This window comes from Pithys albifrons, chromosome 8, assembly GCF_047495875.1.
Source record: "Pithys albifrons albifrons isolate INPA30051 chromosome 8, PitAlb_v1, whole genome shotgun sequence".
Classification (NCBI taxonomy): Eukaryota; Metazoa; Chordata; class Aves; order Passeriformes; family Thamnophilidae; genus Pithys; species Pithys albifrons.
The window spans coordinates 11,246,515-11,264,221 of NC_092465.1; the positions used below are offsets into that span (position 1 = coordinate 11,246,515).

Sequence of the window (17,707 nt, forward strand, 5' to 3'; positions counted from 1 at the left end):
TTTAAGGGAAAAGAACCCTAGACTCTGCTTACTCAGTCTTTAATAATATTCCTGGAGCTGAAAATGTAGTCCTTGTTTTCCGTCTAGTGCACAGGAGAGTTGCTTTATATTAAAAGAGAAAAAACTGCAAATTTTTAAAATCCGGTCTGTTTAGGTTTCTTTGTCCTCATCTTTACCTCCAGATGTGCCTTCACCACTCTGTTTGCCCTGCCCTGTGGTTCTGCTGCTCTTGTGGGTGAGCACTTGCCTGTGAAGAGGGCAGTGCTCAGAAACCCCAGAGCAGTGCAGGAGTGACTACTGTCACAGTGTTATGTCCCCTTAGATAAAAGTTTTCATGGTGTTTTTTAAAGCATAAATCTGAAGTTCCAAATCTCTTTCCCTTGAATTTTGATAATTAAATGATAAAACAGTCTTGACTGTGTGAGATACAAAGGGTGCCATGCATTTCATTGTAATGTGAGTCTATATATGTATGTATATATATTTATATGTATTAAAGTATACATATTTTTATATATATATATATATATATATATATATATATATATATATATATATAATAGTTTTTGCCATAAAACTAGAAGGCTTTGCCAAAAAGGTCTGTTGAAGCTTTTGCTGTGTTTATTTTGGTCCCATTAGTGCTATCAGTGGGCTGTTCTAAAACCTATTTGCTCTGGTGCCTGGTTGCTCTGGTTGTCTGGTGTCTGTAGTCAGTCAGCAATTGTACCCTCTCTCTTCCTCTCAGCCTTTTTTCTCCTGGGGTAGGCTCTTCTAGTGTCTTCACACAACAAGGAAGAGACAAACATAAGCTCTCACATTTTCCTGGTTGTCAAAGGAAACCTTTACTTTTTGCAAAGTTGCATTATCTTGGTGTCTGCTATTTATTCTGTGATGAACTAATGTGATTTCTGATAATGAAGTGAAGTTTCTGTCTGTGATCTCCAAGGGGATGATCATGCATTTCGTACATTTGAATGTCCCATTTCTACTGTGCAGTCCTCAAACGTCAAGTGCTAATACTCCTTTTCTTATCTATCAAATACCACCTCTGCCTCTCTCATTAGCCAAGTCTGACATTGTTCACTTGCTGCTAGATGAAAAAAAGAAAAAAAAAATCAACAACATCTGCTCTGAGAGTAACTCTACCAGTAACTTTCATCCAGACTAACACTTCCTCATTCAACACCATCCCTTGCCACTTCACTAGGAACCAGCTCTTTGCCCAACTCCTATTCCCTGTCCGTCTTAGCCATTAGTCTCCAGCACAGCACTTTGTCAAATGCTCCATGGAAAATATAAAACCACTGAGAGCTACCATTTTTCTTCTGTTTAGAAAAACTTGGATTCAAGGCTGTTAATCCAAGCCCAGTTCTACAAGTTCTGTTTCATGATCCCTGACTACATAGTTATTAAAAATATCTGTTACCAGAACTGAAACTGCATTTGGCAGTTTCCCACAGATCTGGGATGGAGGTTGTCCATCTGACTTCAGCACATCACATTTAAGTTTTTCTTCCAGACGTGGTTTAGTGGGACTTGGCAGTGCTACATTTACAGTTGGACTAAATGATCCTAAAGATCTTTTTGCAACCTAAATGATTCTGTGATTCTAGGCTTCCCATTTATAACCCTGCGCTTATGAACCTTCTTCCCTTTTGCGTCTACTGTGGCAGTAGTGATTGTATGGAGAGAAGCAATCTGTTCCTTCAGTACTGGAGTAAGGAAGAATTGTAAGTTCCTGCTCTCCTTGCATAATGTAGGGTGATTTACACAGAGTGAGTTCTGTCCTTATTCAGTAATTTTCACATTCATTTGGATATGTGTTTCTAATGGACTTAATGCCTTAACATGGAAGAAACACAGGAATTCTCTAAGAAGATCTTTGCCTGTCCTCCATTACTGGATTTTCATCTTCATTCTTTATCTGCAAGTCTGTGTTTCCAGATAAACATCAATTTTAGCATTGCTAAAACTGTTGTCCATATCTCTGTGATTCCCAAACTTAACCCCTGGGCATTGCAGTGGACTGCACAGCATTACTCAGTACAATGTCTTTAGCCTTCTACAGAGCGGTTTTGTTTTATTTTGTTACACTTGTTTTTTCAGTTTACCCTGCAGACTGTAGTGCTCCTAACACACAGCTTTGGTCCTTCTTCACAGCTTTGTATCTGCCCTTCTGTCTCAGTCATTACTGCCATCCTATTGCATCCCTGCTATTCTTACAGTACTCAGATTAATTATTGTTATCATATCCAGCAGTCCCGGTTCTTGTGCTGTCCAGATTTCTGGTGTTTGTACAGGAACGTGTCACTTGGTGGGAAACTTTCCCCTCTTCTCTGAGATCAGGTGCTGCACTAATTTGCACAACCATCACAACTGCTCTTCTCAGCACTTCCGATCACTGGTAAAAGCTTCACTCTGAGAAGTGTGGAGAAGTACGTTTGGAGGAGTGGAAAGGAGAAACCTTAAGGTGAATAGGATTTTAACAGACCATTATGTTTACAACTTCTTTTATTACCCCCAAGAGTCAGAAGTCTAGGGAAATGCTTTGCTTTGAACACAAGTAGAAACAAAACATGTCTGTCAACAGATGAGCAGCACCACTGACCAAACACAGTGCTGAGTGCACAGAGTCTGCAAAGGGACAAAATGTTTATTTTTTTCTAATGTCTTTCAATTGCATTAAACTTGAGTGTTTCTTTTAACAATAGCAGGCACACAACAGTTTCAGAAAGGGTTGTTGATGGTGACCTTAAAACAGCTCAGCAAAACTTTGGCTGTAACTCCTAGAAAAACAATTCTCATTCTTTTCTAAATAACGTCCTGGAACTGCGTCCAGCTGAAGAAACAAAATGGTCCTTTAAATGTTGAGCATGTGACTCTCCTAAAACACAATCAATCTAATGTGATGATTCCTCAATTTAACACATTTAATCAGGGTTCAGCAGGGTTCCACTCCTGTAGATTTTTTAAGGCAATGGTTTGGAGTGTGTTGCACTGCATGAAACATCATTCACATGTCAAAAGGACTTCAAGACAATTTAAAGAACAATATGTAGCTGAAAATTATATGGCTGATCCAAGCTCAGATTTCACTGATTTGTTGCTCTGACAGTGATCAATATGTTAGAAAATCCTATCACACACTGAAGAAGTAACAGACATTCTTGATTCAATTGATAAGTATAAGAAACCCTCACCTCTTTCTGCAGTTTTGCTGTAGCATTACTGTAGCTCAGTTTGTGGGAACTGGTGGTGGGAACACAATAAAACCTCTGGGAATAAGATTTACAGTCTCTTTGTGAGTCCAGATTTGAAAAGTTCCCACAACAGCTTTCTGGAGCTTAGCCACCTTAAATCTGAAAAACTCATTGCTATGAGAAGCTTTTGCACCTGCTTCTGTTGTTGGTAGTACCTGTAATGAGTAGAACTGAAAGGTCCTACTTCTCTTTCTTTTTCCTGTTTTCCAGCCTTGTTATGCCTTGTTATGTGTGCAGGTTCTCCTCATGCTGTCACTTAGCCAGGAAGAAACAGAGCAGGCATCCTCTTAAATTTCTACAGAGGAGCTGTGACCCCTTCTAATTCTTCATGTTTAGAATTTGTTAGTATCATCACCCACTGAACAAGTGACTTAGCAGAGAATCAACTTAAAATATCAGGTTTTACTTTTTTTAATAAGTATTGATGTTAACAGCAAAGTCCTATTGTTCGAGATAATATAGTAGCACATTATGTAATGTGGGAAAGCAAAAATGCACTATGCTTGTATACATGTGTTTTAATCTGATTGGAAATTTTGCTGAAACAGTTCACAATCCAGTGGAAACTTCTACAAGGAGTGGGGGGAAATACTGCCAGAGTTCATGTATTTATGGTGCCTGACCTCATGGTTAGAAACAATCTCAGAAGAATATATTCACTCATTTGTCCTGCCCTTACCTCAGCCCAGATTTGTCAGTAAACATGTGTGAGGTCTTTTATTTCCTTCAAATTCATTGAGTGATGTGTCAGACTCACCAGCACGAGCAGCAGGTACAAGGATCACTCACTGGCTGAGAGGGGTAGTATGTCTTCATGGATTTTAGCACTAAGGTTTTCCTCAAACTCTAACTGAATTTATTAACTCAGGGGGTGAAAACCTGCTGTATATTACGTTTATCATCTGTTGATGTAAAGGCATTTGTAAAGTAACCAAATAGCTTTGCTTTTATGGGTCCCCAGACTAGTTTCAACATCTGGGGTTTTTGATTCCTTTTGCTTGAAAACCTACCACTAAGTTTGAATAAAATCAATTGACAGTGTCACTTCTATTATTGAAAACAATATGTATTTTCTTGGAGGTGGTGAAACTGTATTTCCTACCAGTTTTCTGGCATCACATCATAGAAGAAAGAAGGATAACTATGAAAAAGATTGCATGACTGCAAAAAACCCACAAGTGCTACAAATGGTGTAGGAGACTATAAAGAGCAGTGACTTTTAACAAACAAAACCTCAAACCAATTCAAATCTGGACATCAGCATTTCATCACATTAATGTATTTTTAGAAACATATAAAAGCTGTCTCTCCTGGCGGTTATCCAGTGGCTCTGTCATGATTGCTCATGTGAAATTCAGCTGGTGCCAAGCAACAGAGTTTTCAGCTCTTGCGGATGAAACCCTGGTGGGTTCAGTGTGGGGCAGAGGTGATGTGGGAGGCACTTTCTGTCCTGGGAGTGTGCAGTGTGGGAGCACGTGTGGTTCTCCCCAGCAAACATCCCGAGGAGCTGACAGCTCCCTTAGGTATGCTCCCACAGACTTTCCTTGTGAACCTACACTCATCATCCTGGCTGGGTGGAAGGGAAGGAGATCTTTGCTGGCAGCCTGGAGCTGCAGTGGCACTGCTGCTGACTGTCATGGGGCCAGTTGGGTGTCTGGCACAGGCCTCCTGTCCCAAGGGGCACTGTGTCCCCAGCTAGTGGCCATGAAGCTTCCAACACTATATTCCTGGGAACGTTTGGTGCCTGTGTGGTGAGCTGTGGTCTCATGGGAAATGTTGTCATTGTAGCTGTCTCTTCTTTGCAAGAAAAGAGAAGTTGATTTCCCATGCTTGTCAATCAGGCAGCTCTCCTCAGCACTGAATTTTAGCAAGCCTTTTTAAATTTCTTTTAAAAAAGCAAATATAAGGCAGCATAGCACTTGACATTTAACTCCCTGGTTACCATGGAAATAACACCAGGTATTTTGCAAACTCCTGAGAGCTACAAGTTCCAGTGAATAGTGGAGAATCAAAATAAATAGGTAGGGAATGCAGACTCCAGGCAAGAAAAGATGCAGACCTGCATGTTTTGTCATGTAACACTTGAACTAAAATTTTAGAGTTGAAAGCAACCGATACTTTCTTTTTAAATTTCAATTGTCTGAACACTGTCTGAAATCCAAAATTAACTATTATGTCTGGGTTTTTTTTCTGTAATCTCATGAAAGCAGCAATTCTCTTGAAAAAGTTTAATCTCTCAAGTACTAAGCAGCCAAGGCTATCCCCAGCTTCCAAATGTTCAGGATCTCCAGAGTCTGTCTCTTAAATGAGGATGTAATAATTGCCAACCCCTCTGCCTTCTGAGTCAATATAGGTAAATTACACAGTCCTCACTGAGCCAGGCTGCAGTGCAGCCCTTGTTAGAGAAGGTTCAAGGCTTTGATCTTGTGCAATAAGTTTCCATCTTTCTGCAGAATGCATTCCATGTGGAAACCTGCCTGTCTTTTTGGCTGGGAAATGTATTCAATATAAGGAACTGATCTGCCTGCAGTTTAACCTGGTTTACGTGCTGTGCTTCTGTGCTCTTGTCGCTGGCCTTGAGCTCGAGTGAGACCTGTCCTGTGCAAACTCGTCAGTGAGCTCCCGTTACAGCCAAGATCCAAAACCAGCTCTAACAACAGAATCAAAGACTGCCCAAACTTCAGCAAAGTTAATGTCAGTGATGAAATTTCAAGCTGGCATTAGGGTAGAGGAGACCGTTTTGTCACACTCTGCAGTACATAACCCTTAACATAAACACAGTTAAGTTGTTTACAAGATTTACATGCTTTCCTTAGCATGTCTAGGAATATGCTCTTGCAGGTGTGGAAAATGATTTGCTTGTACCTTTGGAGAAAAGTGTCCTTTATTCCCATCGCTTTAAGGAGCTTCAAGGCTCTTGTTCTTCTTCAACAGCATTGCTCTGTGTGTTGTTTCTCATCCAGGCATACCACATCTTTTGTTTCTTGAGGGACCTCTGTGTAGTCTCTCAGCTTGGAACTGCGATTTTCTATCTGAAACTATTCAGTTTGATTCAGTGTACTAAAAAAAAATATTATTTCCTAATTTTTGAATGTTTTCTGTGTTTATCCAGGTAATAGTGGTTACTCAGAACAAGTAAAGGAGTAAAATGGAGGGTGCCACTTAGGGGCCAGTGTTCTAAAATTTGGGAAGAAAAAAGAAATGATGGACTGGGACTGCTTCTGCTCAGCAGTCACTTCATAAAGTTCAAGGTGCAAAGCCAACTTTTGGAGTGAGAGCTCAGAAGTGAGAGGTACTTGGAGAATGACTGGCATGTAAATATTTCAAAATTTATTCTGCATTTCTCTCTTCTGTTTCAGAAAGATGAGAAAGCCACAATAGCCAAGATGAACCGTCAGCGAGCGAATTCCATCAGCCATAATGCCCCACACTGGGGTGTTGACCGGCCGTTTTATAACCACCTCGGAGGTCACCAGGTCTCCAAGGAGATGAAGAGAATGGTAATGCCTTGCTTTACGAACATTAATTTATTTTCTTCTTAATACAGCATTATATATCCTTCCCGCTTTGTCTGAAGGTTTTTACAGCCCTGAGGGTGTTTTTCAAATGGGTGTGTTAAATTCTACTTAGACTCCAGAAATATCAGTGATTTGAGTGATTGTGAGATGAGCCACAAGGTTGTTTGAGAGGGGAAGGGAGGCTGAATGGCACAAAGAAGGCTCTTTTGTCTGACATGTCCCACATTCTGAAAACTCATCCAAGCTGCGTGAGAAGACATGATTATCTGCAGAAATTGCTCAGTAACTCAAGCATTCAAGCAGCATCTGACATACACTTCTACTAGCTCATTACAGCCTTCAGTACCTGCAAAGGTTTCTTGCTTGCGTTGTCAGAGGTGCTGTTCTAAGCTACGTGCCCCTGTGTCTCGTGGGTCCCCAGGACCAGGCTGCTGTGTTTAACTCTCAGGAATACACTCTCGAGTACATGGATTAATTGGCCCAAGGTAGCAGGCATCTTCATTTCTTGTTCATACCTTTCAGTTTTTCCAAATTAAAATGAACAAGAGCTAATTACCAATACAATTGGACTGAGAGCGCTTTTATGGCTTATTTTATAAACCTAAAGCTGCAGGTGATATCTTTGTTCCCTGCAATAAAGATTAAGAACATAGTTTCTATTATAAAGGCTATTTGTAATAACAATACAAACATTTAGGACCTCTGTAATTGCATGCATAATCAGGTTGCTCTACAACCTTATTTATGCAGCTTTTGACCCTTCATGCACAGTCAAAATTGTGTATTTGTTGCTCACTTTGTTATCCATAATCAAAGTTCTGCTCCAGATCCGCAAAGTCTTCAAAGAACTCTTTAATATGAAATTCAATCCCACAGCTTAAAGTTTTAGGCATGGCTACGAGAACTCCATAGGATGTCTTCTAATGGGAAGTGCTGGCACATCTATTCATAGTTGGTGCTAATATTATTCAATCATAATATTATTTTATACTGCTAAACCAAATTTCTTAATCTCCATAGTAATGTTTCTTTCATTTCTCAGATCTCCAAATGAGGGCTTCTGACATGATCATACAGATCAGTGGAACTGTGCAATTTTTATGTGGGCTTTTCAATAGGGTATGCTCAATAGGCATGACATTATTAGAAGAGACTAATCACACTAGCACATAATTATAAGTTTCTTTGAATAGCTTTTAAGGGTTTTTTGCAGCCTCCTGTTCAGAAATCAGGTATATGCATGCCAAATGGTATTATGCTTCTTGGTGTTAATTACAGTTTGCCATGTCTAGCTGGTTGTTCAGTTGGAAAAACATAATTATTTATTGAAATACCAAGCTGAGTCCTAAAAAGGTCACTGCCCCTCACTTGTAGGAGGAAAGACTCATCTTTTCTTCTTTTCCTTATCTTGAACCTTTCCCTGTAATGATATTTACCTTTTTGAAAATTCAGCAGCTCAGAAAATCTCTTCCACTCAATCTGTTTCTGTGCTGCCTCTTGTATTAAGCTCTTTTCTGAGAAGCTGATGTTGCATGCATCAGGCTGTTCCTTGAAAACCAATTTAAGCCTGATTCAGATGTATTATTTTCAGCTAGACTTTTTGTTGTTCTTGTGGACTATTTTTTCAAATCTCTTATTTAGAGTATTTCCCACTGCTTTATGTTTGAGATGCACTAGTGAAAATGAAAACATACTGCTCCCCGTGGCCTAGAGACCATTTTGATATCTGCCAGATGGACATTTTATAGGTTAGATCATAGGAGCAATTTCTGTGTCTTCTGTCTTAACTTGCTCTGTGTTAACTTGTAATTTAAATATGCATTTCTTGATACCACAGTAGTGTGTAATCTCATACTGTGTTACATGGATGCTGTGTGTGCTTAATGCATGCAGAGTGTGCACAGGCTGCAAACTGCCTGCTTAGAAATACAAAATACAGAGAGACAGAAGGGGAGCAGAACTACAAAGGCTTTTATCGGTGCTCCTCTGGGATGACATGTCATTGATCCTGGTAAGCAGCAGCAGCTTTCAAACCTCCTGAAAATGTGCTCTTTCTTCCAGATCACCCACCTTTCCCCCATATCTCTTGCATGCAATGAGGTGTAGTCTTTTTTCATGGAAGCTGTGAACATGTGAGGTTGGATGGGTTGGAGCAGTGTGCCAAAGGCAGGCAGTGCAGTATTGCCTTTCTCTTTAAAATCTGAAGCTCCTTAGCCCTGTATTTTCTAAACAAGTATTTATGAGGGCAATTGTGAGAGAGTCCTCAGGCAGGAGCCAGGTAATGTTGCAGCAGTTACATTATATTGATGTGAATACATTTGTGTGTGAGGAATAGTACGAGTGGTTATAAAGGCCACTGGTTTTTGTTAAAACATTTTGCAGTATGAAGAAAATCATATTTACAGAAAAAAAGACGATTTTTTTTGCGTTTTTACTTACAATTCCCCGAAAGAGAATACTAAAGTTCCTTGAATTGCATTTTTGGGAATGAACGGTTATATTTAATAGAAAATGGAATTATTTTGGCCATTTTTCTTTCCTGTGGATGCTGGCCCTGGTAGCTGTCTCTGTTCTCAGGATATGTTAGTGGTAGTCCTAGATGAGACAGATTAGTGTCAAAGGAAGCCATATACTCCTTTTCTCTTCCACTTTTGTCACAGCGTTTCAATGCACTGCCATGTCTGGGCACATCAGCAGTGCATGCAGTGGAGTTTGTGTGGGACAGCAGCTGGGACAGTGGCACAGGGAGGTCCTTGGTCCCTGTTTTCTCTCCACGTTGTGGCTTGGAGCTCAACCTCTGTTGGGTTCAGCAGACTTTCCACAATGCTTTCAGGCTGTTTTTCCCTTGGGCACACAATTGTTTATTCAGGCACTTGCATACACATATGAATGAGACAAAATATCTTACACATGTCCCTGCAGCAGTCATCTAAAATGTCTTGGAAAACTGGAGTTACTTTCCTGCCTACACCCTGCCTAACTGGGGCCTGAGTCATCTGCGATTGCAGCTCATCCCAGCCTGCCCAACAGCCCCCCTTGCACTGGTCTCCTCTCCAGACCATCACAAGTCCTAAATTTTCCCTTCCCATTGCTTAGCAGTGGCCTTTCTTACCATGCAGAGCCCCCAGAGAGGCGGCAGGCCAGAGACATGCGTGTTACCCATGGCTGGCCCTGACCCCCATCAGCTGGTGGAGCCACTGCCTGGAGAAATCCTGTCCTGGGGACCAGGCTGAGTTGGGCTTCCAGGGATAAGAGGCTGCCCCTGAAGGTAAATTGGCAGCAGAGGAAAATCAGATACAAATGCCCTGGGAGGGCAAAGAGCCTTGCTCTGAGCTGTCAGGCTCTGCTGGAGCCCTGGCCTGGGAGCCTGTGCTGTTGGAGGGGCTGATGCTGGTGGCAGGGAGCGGGTCAAGGGCTGTCTCACTCCCCCTGGGCAGGAACCTGGACAGGATCAGCTTTGGGGCTGTATACAGAGTGTGAACAGAGCCGGACCATGGCAGAAGAACAGCAGAACTGCTTTCTGGTTTTATTGGGTTTTACAGCTTGTTTTCTTGTTTCCTAAACCAAAGCAATCAGTCCAGGACGAGTGACTGTGTCTCTCTGGAAATGCAGAGTCTTGTACTGCTCTTTGTTCCAACTCTCTGTACACTTGCCTTGTCTTCCCCACTGTCTCTGGTCCACTTTTTGTCTCTGTACACTAGTCTTGTCTTCCTCACTGCCTCTGGTCCAGTTTTTAATTGCAAAAGGGTCAAAAAGAAATGGGCTTGAAAGCATTTGAGAGTACAGATGTATTTATAGCTACAACAATATTTATACACCACTGAGAAATACTTCGCTTTTCCCAGTTTATATTTCAGAGTGCTTTTATAAATATTGATGGATTTTAGACTTCTGGAAATAATATTCATGTCTCAGTTTTCATCAGAAAGCAAAACTACTATTTAAAAAAATCCAATTTGGGGATTGTAGTTGACAGTAAACTGAAAGAAGTTTGTTATAAACAGCAGTAAAAAGGCAATGTGAATACCTCCCAAAAGTACAGGGCTGTTCTAGGTGACATATGATTCTCTTGCATCTTTTACCCTGCTCAGCACTATTAGGTTTATATCCAGAAAACCACATCCAGTTTGGGATTACATCATTCAGGAGGATGTGGATGAATTAGAGATAGTCCAGTGAAGAAAGTCACAAATTAGCAGAGTTTCAATGGGTGACCTAGAAAGAAGTGTTGAAGTACTGTGTTTGCTCAGCCTAGAAGGGAAAAGACTGATTAGAAACAAAGGTCTTCAAACACAGGAAGGCTTGTAAGGACAAAAATAATGATAAATCATTCTCCATGACTGTAAAGGACAGGATTGAAAATAATGATCCTAATTTACTGAAAGAAACATCTAAGTTAAGAAAAAAGTTAGATACAAGGAATAAATGGGCTGTATAAGAAGTTTGTAGTCGCTGATTTTCCTGAACAGATTTTAATTATTTTATTCAAGGCTTTTCAGTCTGGAAGGGTATCACAAAATCCTTTGCAAATACAGAAACAATAGCATTTAAAATTCTGTAATAGAAGAATGTATATGGAATAAAGAATATAAGAATAATATGAGATAGATGTTAGGATTTTAGAAAGTTTCCAGTCTAGACTGCATATAACTTCATGACATCAATCTCCCCCTTTGCACAGGAGCCAGCTGCACCTGCAACATTTCTGACACATATTTGTCTGGCCCTTGTTTGAAGACCTCAAAGAATGGAAATCTTTTTCAACAGTTTGATGATTTTTTCTTGATGTTTTGCTTCACATTCCCTACTTAAGTTTAAAACCACATTGCTGCTTGAGCTGTTCACACTTTAATTTGCTCTCTTTTACAATTATCTTCTCTGTATATTTGAAGACCGTAACCAGGTCTTGCACAGCTCTGATTCCCTCCTTGAGTTTGTTCCCTTCCCTAGCTGGTGCTGTGCAGCCTGGTGGTTGTTCTTGTTCCCTCTGGGCACTTGCTATTTCACTGAGGAGGGAGTGCCCATGCTGAACCCACTCACACTGAAGTTTTATTAGTGCTGCCCAGAATATTCTGGTCATTTATGAGGTCTTACAGACACACTTGACACAGCCTGATGCTGTCTGGGTTCCAAAAAAACCCAAAAGCATTAATTATGCCATGAGATCTCCTCATCTGTGGAAAGTCCTGCTGTTGGATCTCAAGGCTGCCACACAGCTTTCCTACCTGTTTTACATTGGCTGGTATGACAGAGCACCTTGGCCTGTGCCACTGATGCACAATTTGGGGTACGTCTGCTTTGGAAACAGGTACCTCTGATTTATCATAATCAAATATGAGCAGAGTGGCTAATGGGGTTACTGAGTCCAGCTGTAGATGCCTGGCAGATTTCCTTTTATTTTTTCAGCTGCTGGAAAGGTTTAGCATTAGGAAGTTTAGGAACACAAAGAGGAAACCCTGAAGATTGCAATACTGATTTTAGTCTGACTGTGCTTCTGTCATGGCTCTTGAGTACAACTAATGAAGCATTTAATTTGCAATGAAATTGTGTATGGCATGGATGTTAGTGACAAAGTAAAAACTGAAATAAAAACAAATAGATATTATGTATATGTAGGAAATATTACTGCATGCAGATGTTAATAGATACGAGACAAGGTTATAAAAATTGTGTGATAAAGAACAAGCTCTTCTTTCAGGTAGGTGCTGCCTGATCCCTTGTGGTGCTGCTCAGAGCTCTGCACAGCCTTCTACATGATATTTGATTGCTTGGTGTTTACTTTCTAGTGAAACAACACTCATCTACAAGCCTGATCATTCAACCATAAAATATAATTCTTTGTCCTATTTCCTCTGTCCTAAATCAAACAATTCTGTGCATGTTGCATTGTAAATACAGCTCATTTCCTCCCTTTATGTCTCCAAGTTACCCTTACAATAGATCTTGTTACTTGGAAATCAAAATTGGGGAACAGGTGCATCAGAGGAACAGATGCTGTAGCTGGTTCTGTGCCAAGTCTACTGCTTAAACATCAGAAACGATTAAAATTTAAAATAAAGCTCAATAGGACAAGTTTTCCTCAGTCAATAGTGCAGCTCTATCAAAGAGAAGTGGATTTGAGTCCATGAATCAGGCACTAAGGGTTCACCCTCCTTCTAAAGGTTTCATTTAACTGCAGGTCACCATTATCCTCTTTTCCAGCAATCATCTGCTAAATCTGGTAATTGTGACACTGACGTCAGCAAAGCTGGACAGGGGCACCCAATGGAGAAGAGTTTGACCTGCAATTTTTTCACTGCTATTGTAATAATCAAGCTCGTAATCAAGCAGGGGGAAACTCTAAATCTTTTCTCCTGTAATCTCCACGTATCGCTGTAGATCTGGGAGGAAGTTGTTAGTCTAGTCTGGGGCTTATAGAGCAAATTTGGTTTCAATAGCTCCCAAACAGCAAGGGGAGGATCCCATCCTGCAGTTACACTGTGTAATTGCTTTGGTGGTTACCTGAAAAGAGGGTTTGCCTGATTTGCATGTTCCATGGGATCTCATGTAAATGAGTGGGAGCACAGTGTACATTGGTCACGTTGTCAGAGGCTTCACATGGTTTTGTAGCCTCATTTGCTAACCTCACTTTTATTCCAGTTGATCAGGGCTTGCAATAGTCTTTGATTATGGTCTTTGAAAGCAGGATAAGAGTCAGAAAGATGCAGAGCAGATCTGCATCTGCTCTTGTGAAACTGAGGTGGAGTTTGATACTTGCTTGGAAGTCTTGCACTGATAATTTTCTCACCATTCCGTACCCTTTTCTGGAGTTAATCATACCCATATGGGAAAAGGTCATTTGAATTGAGACACTGCTAAAAGGTGTCAGACTGGTTGTGAATGGGACTAAATTAAGCCTACAGAAATGAAGATACAATTCCCCTTAATTCACATAAACATTTCCTCTGATGCTCATGGCAGCATTGCACAGAGGGAGTTGTGGCACTTACCCAAATGATTTTCAAAGTTTCCTGAAGCAGACAGTAATCTTTAATGTTAAAAGGATGCAGGTCAGCAGGTTTGAGTCTGGTTTTTAGAGGGTGAGCAGCTCTGGCCAGTGCCAGTGGGCAGTGTCAATTAAGGCTGGTTAGGCTTGGATTCAGTCTGTCTGCATCTGATTAGAAGGCCATTTGACAGTAGTTTCTGGAGAATTTTGTTGGATTTATCATTGTTTGCAGTGTGGAGATGGAAGGGCAGAGATTATGGAGCCAGGAACTGATTCAGAGCATTTCTAGCACTACTTATTTTTATGTCTGTTTTGCAAGTTCTGGTAACTGTTCAGAAGTGAGGCACAGAACCACAAACCATTTCACTTGAAAATGTGACCTTTGAACTGGAGAAATTTGGATTCAGAGTTCACAGAAAACTGGGAAGTGTGAGCAGCCTGCACTTCTCATAGGTGCGAGTTCAGAGCCAGAAGTTAGTTAAAAGTAAGGTGGAAAAAACCTGTTTCAATCAAAGCTACTACTTATATTCTACAGATTTAAATCTGATGGGCCAGATAAATTCATGGCATTGGCCAGATCTGGTCTGCCAGCTGAGAACTGTCTAAGAAATCATTTTGAGTTTAACAAAGTAGAGGGTTTCACCATCTGTGAGCAGTGCAGTGGAATGAAAGTCTATTTATCAAGTGGGGTGGACTGCAGAAAGGGAGCACTTCAGCTTTCCTTTTCAGAGCTCATTAGTCTGTGTTCCAGCTATAGCAGGCACACTCATCATTTAATCTGTTTCATAAACTGGTTTTCTGCCAGTTTGTTGTTCTGCATTTGGATGATTGTTAAATATCCTTCCGATCAGGCTTAGCTCTTTATGAACTGTGATGGAGAAATTGTGTTATTTCTGGCTCGAGTGCTTTGAAGTCCTTCAGTTTAGTTTTTGCATTTACACCTGACAGCATCTATCTTTGTAGCCTTGTCTCTTTGACCAGAGGAACAAAGAGAATGTACAACATTGCTGAAAATAGATCTGAATAATTAGTTTTGTGGTAGGGCCAAACTGGCTTTGCTTTTAACTACATCCATTCTCAGCCTGTCTCTCTCCCTTTCTGTTTTCCACGGTCACTGTTTCTGTGAAGCACCTTTGCTTTGCAAGTTGGCCTTACCTCTTGCAAAGCTCATTTCACCCCTAAGTCCAAAGTTATTTCAATTTCTGCTTTAATATCATATAAGTCCTGTTTTGACTTTGTTCCAGATATGATAAAGGGTCAAGAAAAGTTAGTTTCTTTGATATTTTTGCTCCTACAAGCTTTGCTGGAGTTCAGGGCAAAGTTTTTGAGGGAGGAATAGTTTCTTCCCACACACATTGCCATTAAGGAGGTCATAGAGCTCATCAGCCCCCCTAATGTCTTATTTTTGGAGTTAAATGAAAAGTTAAAAGGATGGAAAGTCTGTTCCACTTTTCTTTGCATATTTACAATATGTTAATTGCAGCTAATGTTCTCGAAGTTAGAATTATTATTGCTAATCGTTCTTGATTTGAAGTATTATGGTATAGCAGTCAGCTTGGCATGTCTTTGACAAACACTTTATCATTCTATTTAAGGAATCAGTTTTAATCTTCAAAGAAAAGGGGCTTAGTTAATTTAAAGTCAAGCAGAGAGATGGCAGTCATATGAGCTTTTAACACAATAGATATTCATAAAATATCCCCTATAATAGTAGTAAGCCTTAGGGACAGAAGCAGTAATATAACACCCCCTCCTTTTTTTCCTCCTGCTCATGTCTACTCCCACTGAGGATGTCAGCGTAGATTCAGAGTCACCTGACCTGCCATAAAAAAATAAGGGTTTTTTAATAATCTCCTACAGAAAAGAAGATAGAGCAGAGCCTTTAAGGGAGCTGATTCAGCTAAGTTTGGGTTAATGTTCCTGAAGTCAGAGAGAGGACTGTCTTAGTCTCAGAGCAATTATTAAATGCTATTACCTTTACATTTGCAATCTGAAGGCAGAGTAATACAGCCTCCTGGGGGAAGGAAAAACCTCCAGTATCAGGGATATTTAAAATGAGACTGAATAAAATTTGCATGAGGTCCTATATGCAGCAGCCCATTAGTGCTGCACTGCAATGAGGTCTGTCTCATGCCTTATGGTCCCTTCTAGAGGAAAGGAATTTTAACCTTAACAAGGGCTACTTTATCATCATGATTATGGAGCTATTCTTAAACTCCTGTGAACTCCTGTCTATCTGATTCTTGTAGCCATCACCACTTTTGCCATTTTCATTTCCGCTGACAATTCCCAGCCTTTTCTTCACAGTACCCTAGAAAGCCATTGGTATTTGCTTCATCCTGATGGGTACAAATCCATAAGCAGTCAAGAGGGCATTTACATACATGACTCCAGAAACTGGCTGCTTCTCTTCCTACCCTTTTAATCCCCCATCCTAAATGACAGGCACCTGATCTTTGTCAGCTTTTTGGTTTTTTCTGGGTGTTTACATTGCTGTATGTATGTGTGCAGAAATGCCAGTTATGGCATGTCTTTGTGGAGCTCCAAATGTGCTCTGTACCCAAACAGGCTGAGTCCAGCCCAGCTGTCCAGCCTCCAGCAGGGAGCATGGACAGGTGACATCAGGGATGCTGGAGAGTGGCTTTGTATACAGGCTTGCAGCAGCAGCCCCCATTATTTCTCTTTCCTTCTTTTGCTTGGAAATTTTTCTATCAGATTAGTCCTTTAGGAATGAAGGCAAATCCACGTAGACCCTCCTTGTGCAGGGTTGGTTGTGTTGCAGTTTATCCTGTGTGGAACACAGACCCTTGAATTGCTGTGAGCAGCCTGACACTGGGCCAAAGGGCTTTGACTGGAGTGAAGCATCTGAGTCCTGAAGGTACTGAACTATTTGCCAGCTGTGGAGAAGGAAAAAAGACCAGTATGTCATTAGTGCTCAAGCCTTGTGCAAGGGGAAGGAAACAGCTGAAGTGCAGATTTTTCAATGAACTGAGCATGCCCATGAAACAGGAGGAGGTGAAAACACATTAAGCAAAACCCAGGGGGAAATTTCCCTCCCAGCCCAAAATAGGGAAGCAGCATGACCCTGTCTGAGTGATCATCAACTCTGCATAAAAGGCTTCTTGGTGTGTCAGTGAAATACGGGCGCTTTAGAGGACAGGGGAGAAAATCTCTGGTCACAGCCAGATATTTACTTTATATCCTGGCAAAGTCTTTCTGTGCAAATAAGAAAGATATCCTGTAATAAATGACCAGTTTTTAAGAAGCTTTGTTTGAGGATTTTTTTCCTAAAATAATCCCACAGACTTTCCTCCATAACAATTCCATTTTTGGCAATTCTGCTTGAAAAATCTTTTGTACGAAATGGGAACGTTTGGAGTGAATCATTTAATTTGCTTAACTTAAAGAGGTTCTTACTACATTTAATTTTAAGCTGATTCTCTCTAATTAAAGTTCAAGTCAGTCTCAAATATTTAGCCTTGTTAAATGAAGATCCAGGAAAGAAAATGTAGTAATCTTTTCCTTTTTTGCTTTACCTGAAATATGCCTTTTAAAAAGTCTTTAGTTTTGAAACACCAATTTAATTTGAGCTACCAGCATGACTAATTTCCAGAGTTTCAAGCACAGTTTACTATTTTAAATTGAAAAGGTAGATCAATGAATTCTCTGTTATGTTAGAGACTTTCCTTACAACTGTTTTGCTGTGGGAGAGAAGCTGGACAGAATCAAATTCCTTGTTGATCAAGTGATCACCTGTAAAAAGTACCAGTTAATTATGCAGCCTCCATATTTTTCTACACTTGGAATATTGGGGATTTTTTTGAGGATATGCTTGCTGAGGTGTTTTACTAACTTGGCCTGTATCCTCAAACTTGTGCACCTGGAGAGCAGCAGTGTGAGATCTGTGTTCAGCTCCAGGATTTCAGTGGGATGGATGGTCAGAC

At 40.5% G+C, this 17,707-nt stretch overlaps 1 protein-coding gene across 1 annotated transcript in view; it reads left to right on the top strand.

Moving 5' to 3' along the window:
• The window catches only part of ADCY5 (adenylate cyclase 5), a 218,761-nt gene that overhangs the window by 167,675 nt on the left and 33,379 nt on the right, over nt 1-17,707 (top strand). The window contains exon 8 of the mRNA XM_071562687.1: nt 6,620-6,760. Coding sequence (XP_071418788.1) covers nt 6,620-6,760 — 141 coding nt within the window. The remainder of the gene's footprint in view (nt 1-6,619; nt 6,761-17,707) is intronic.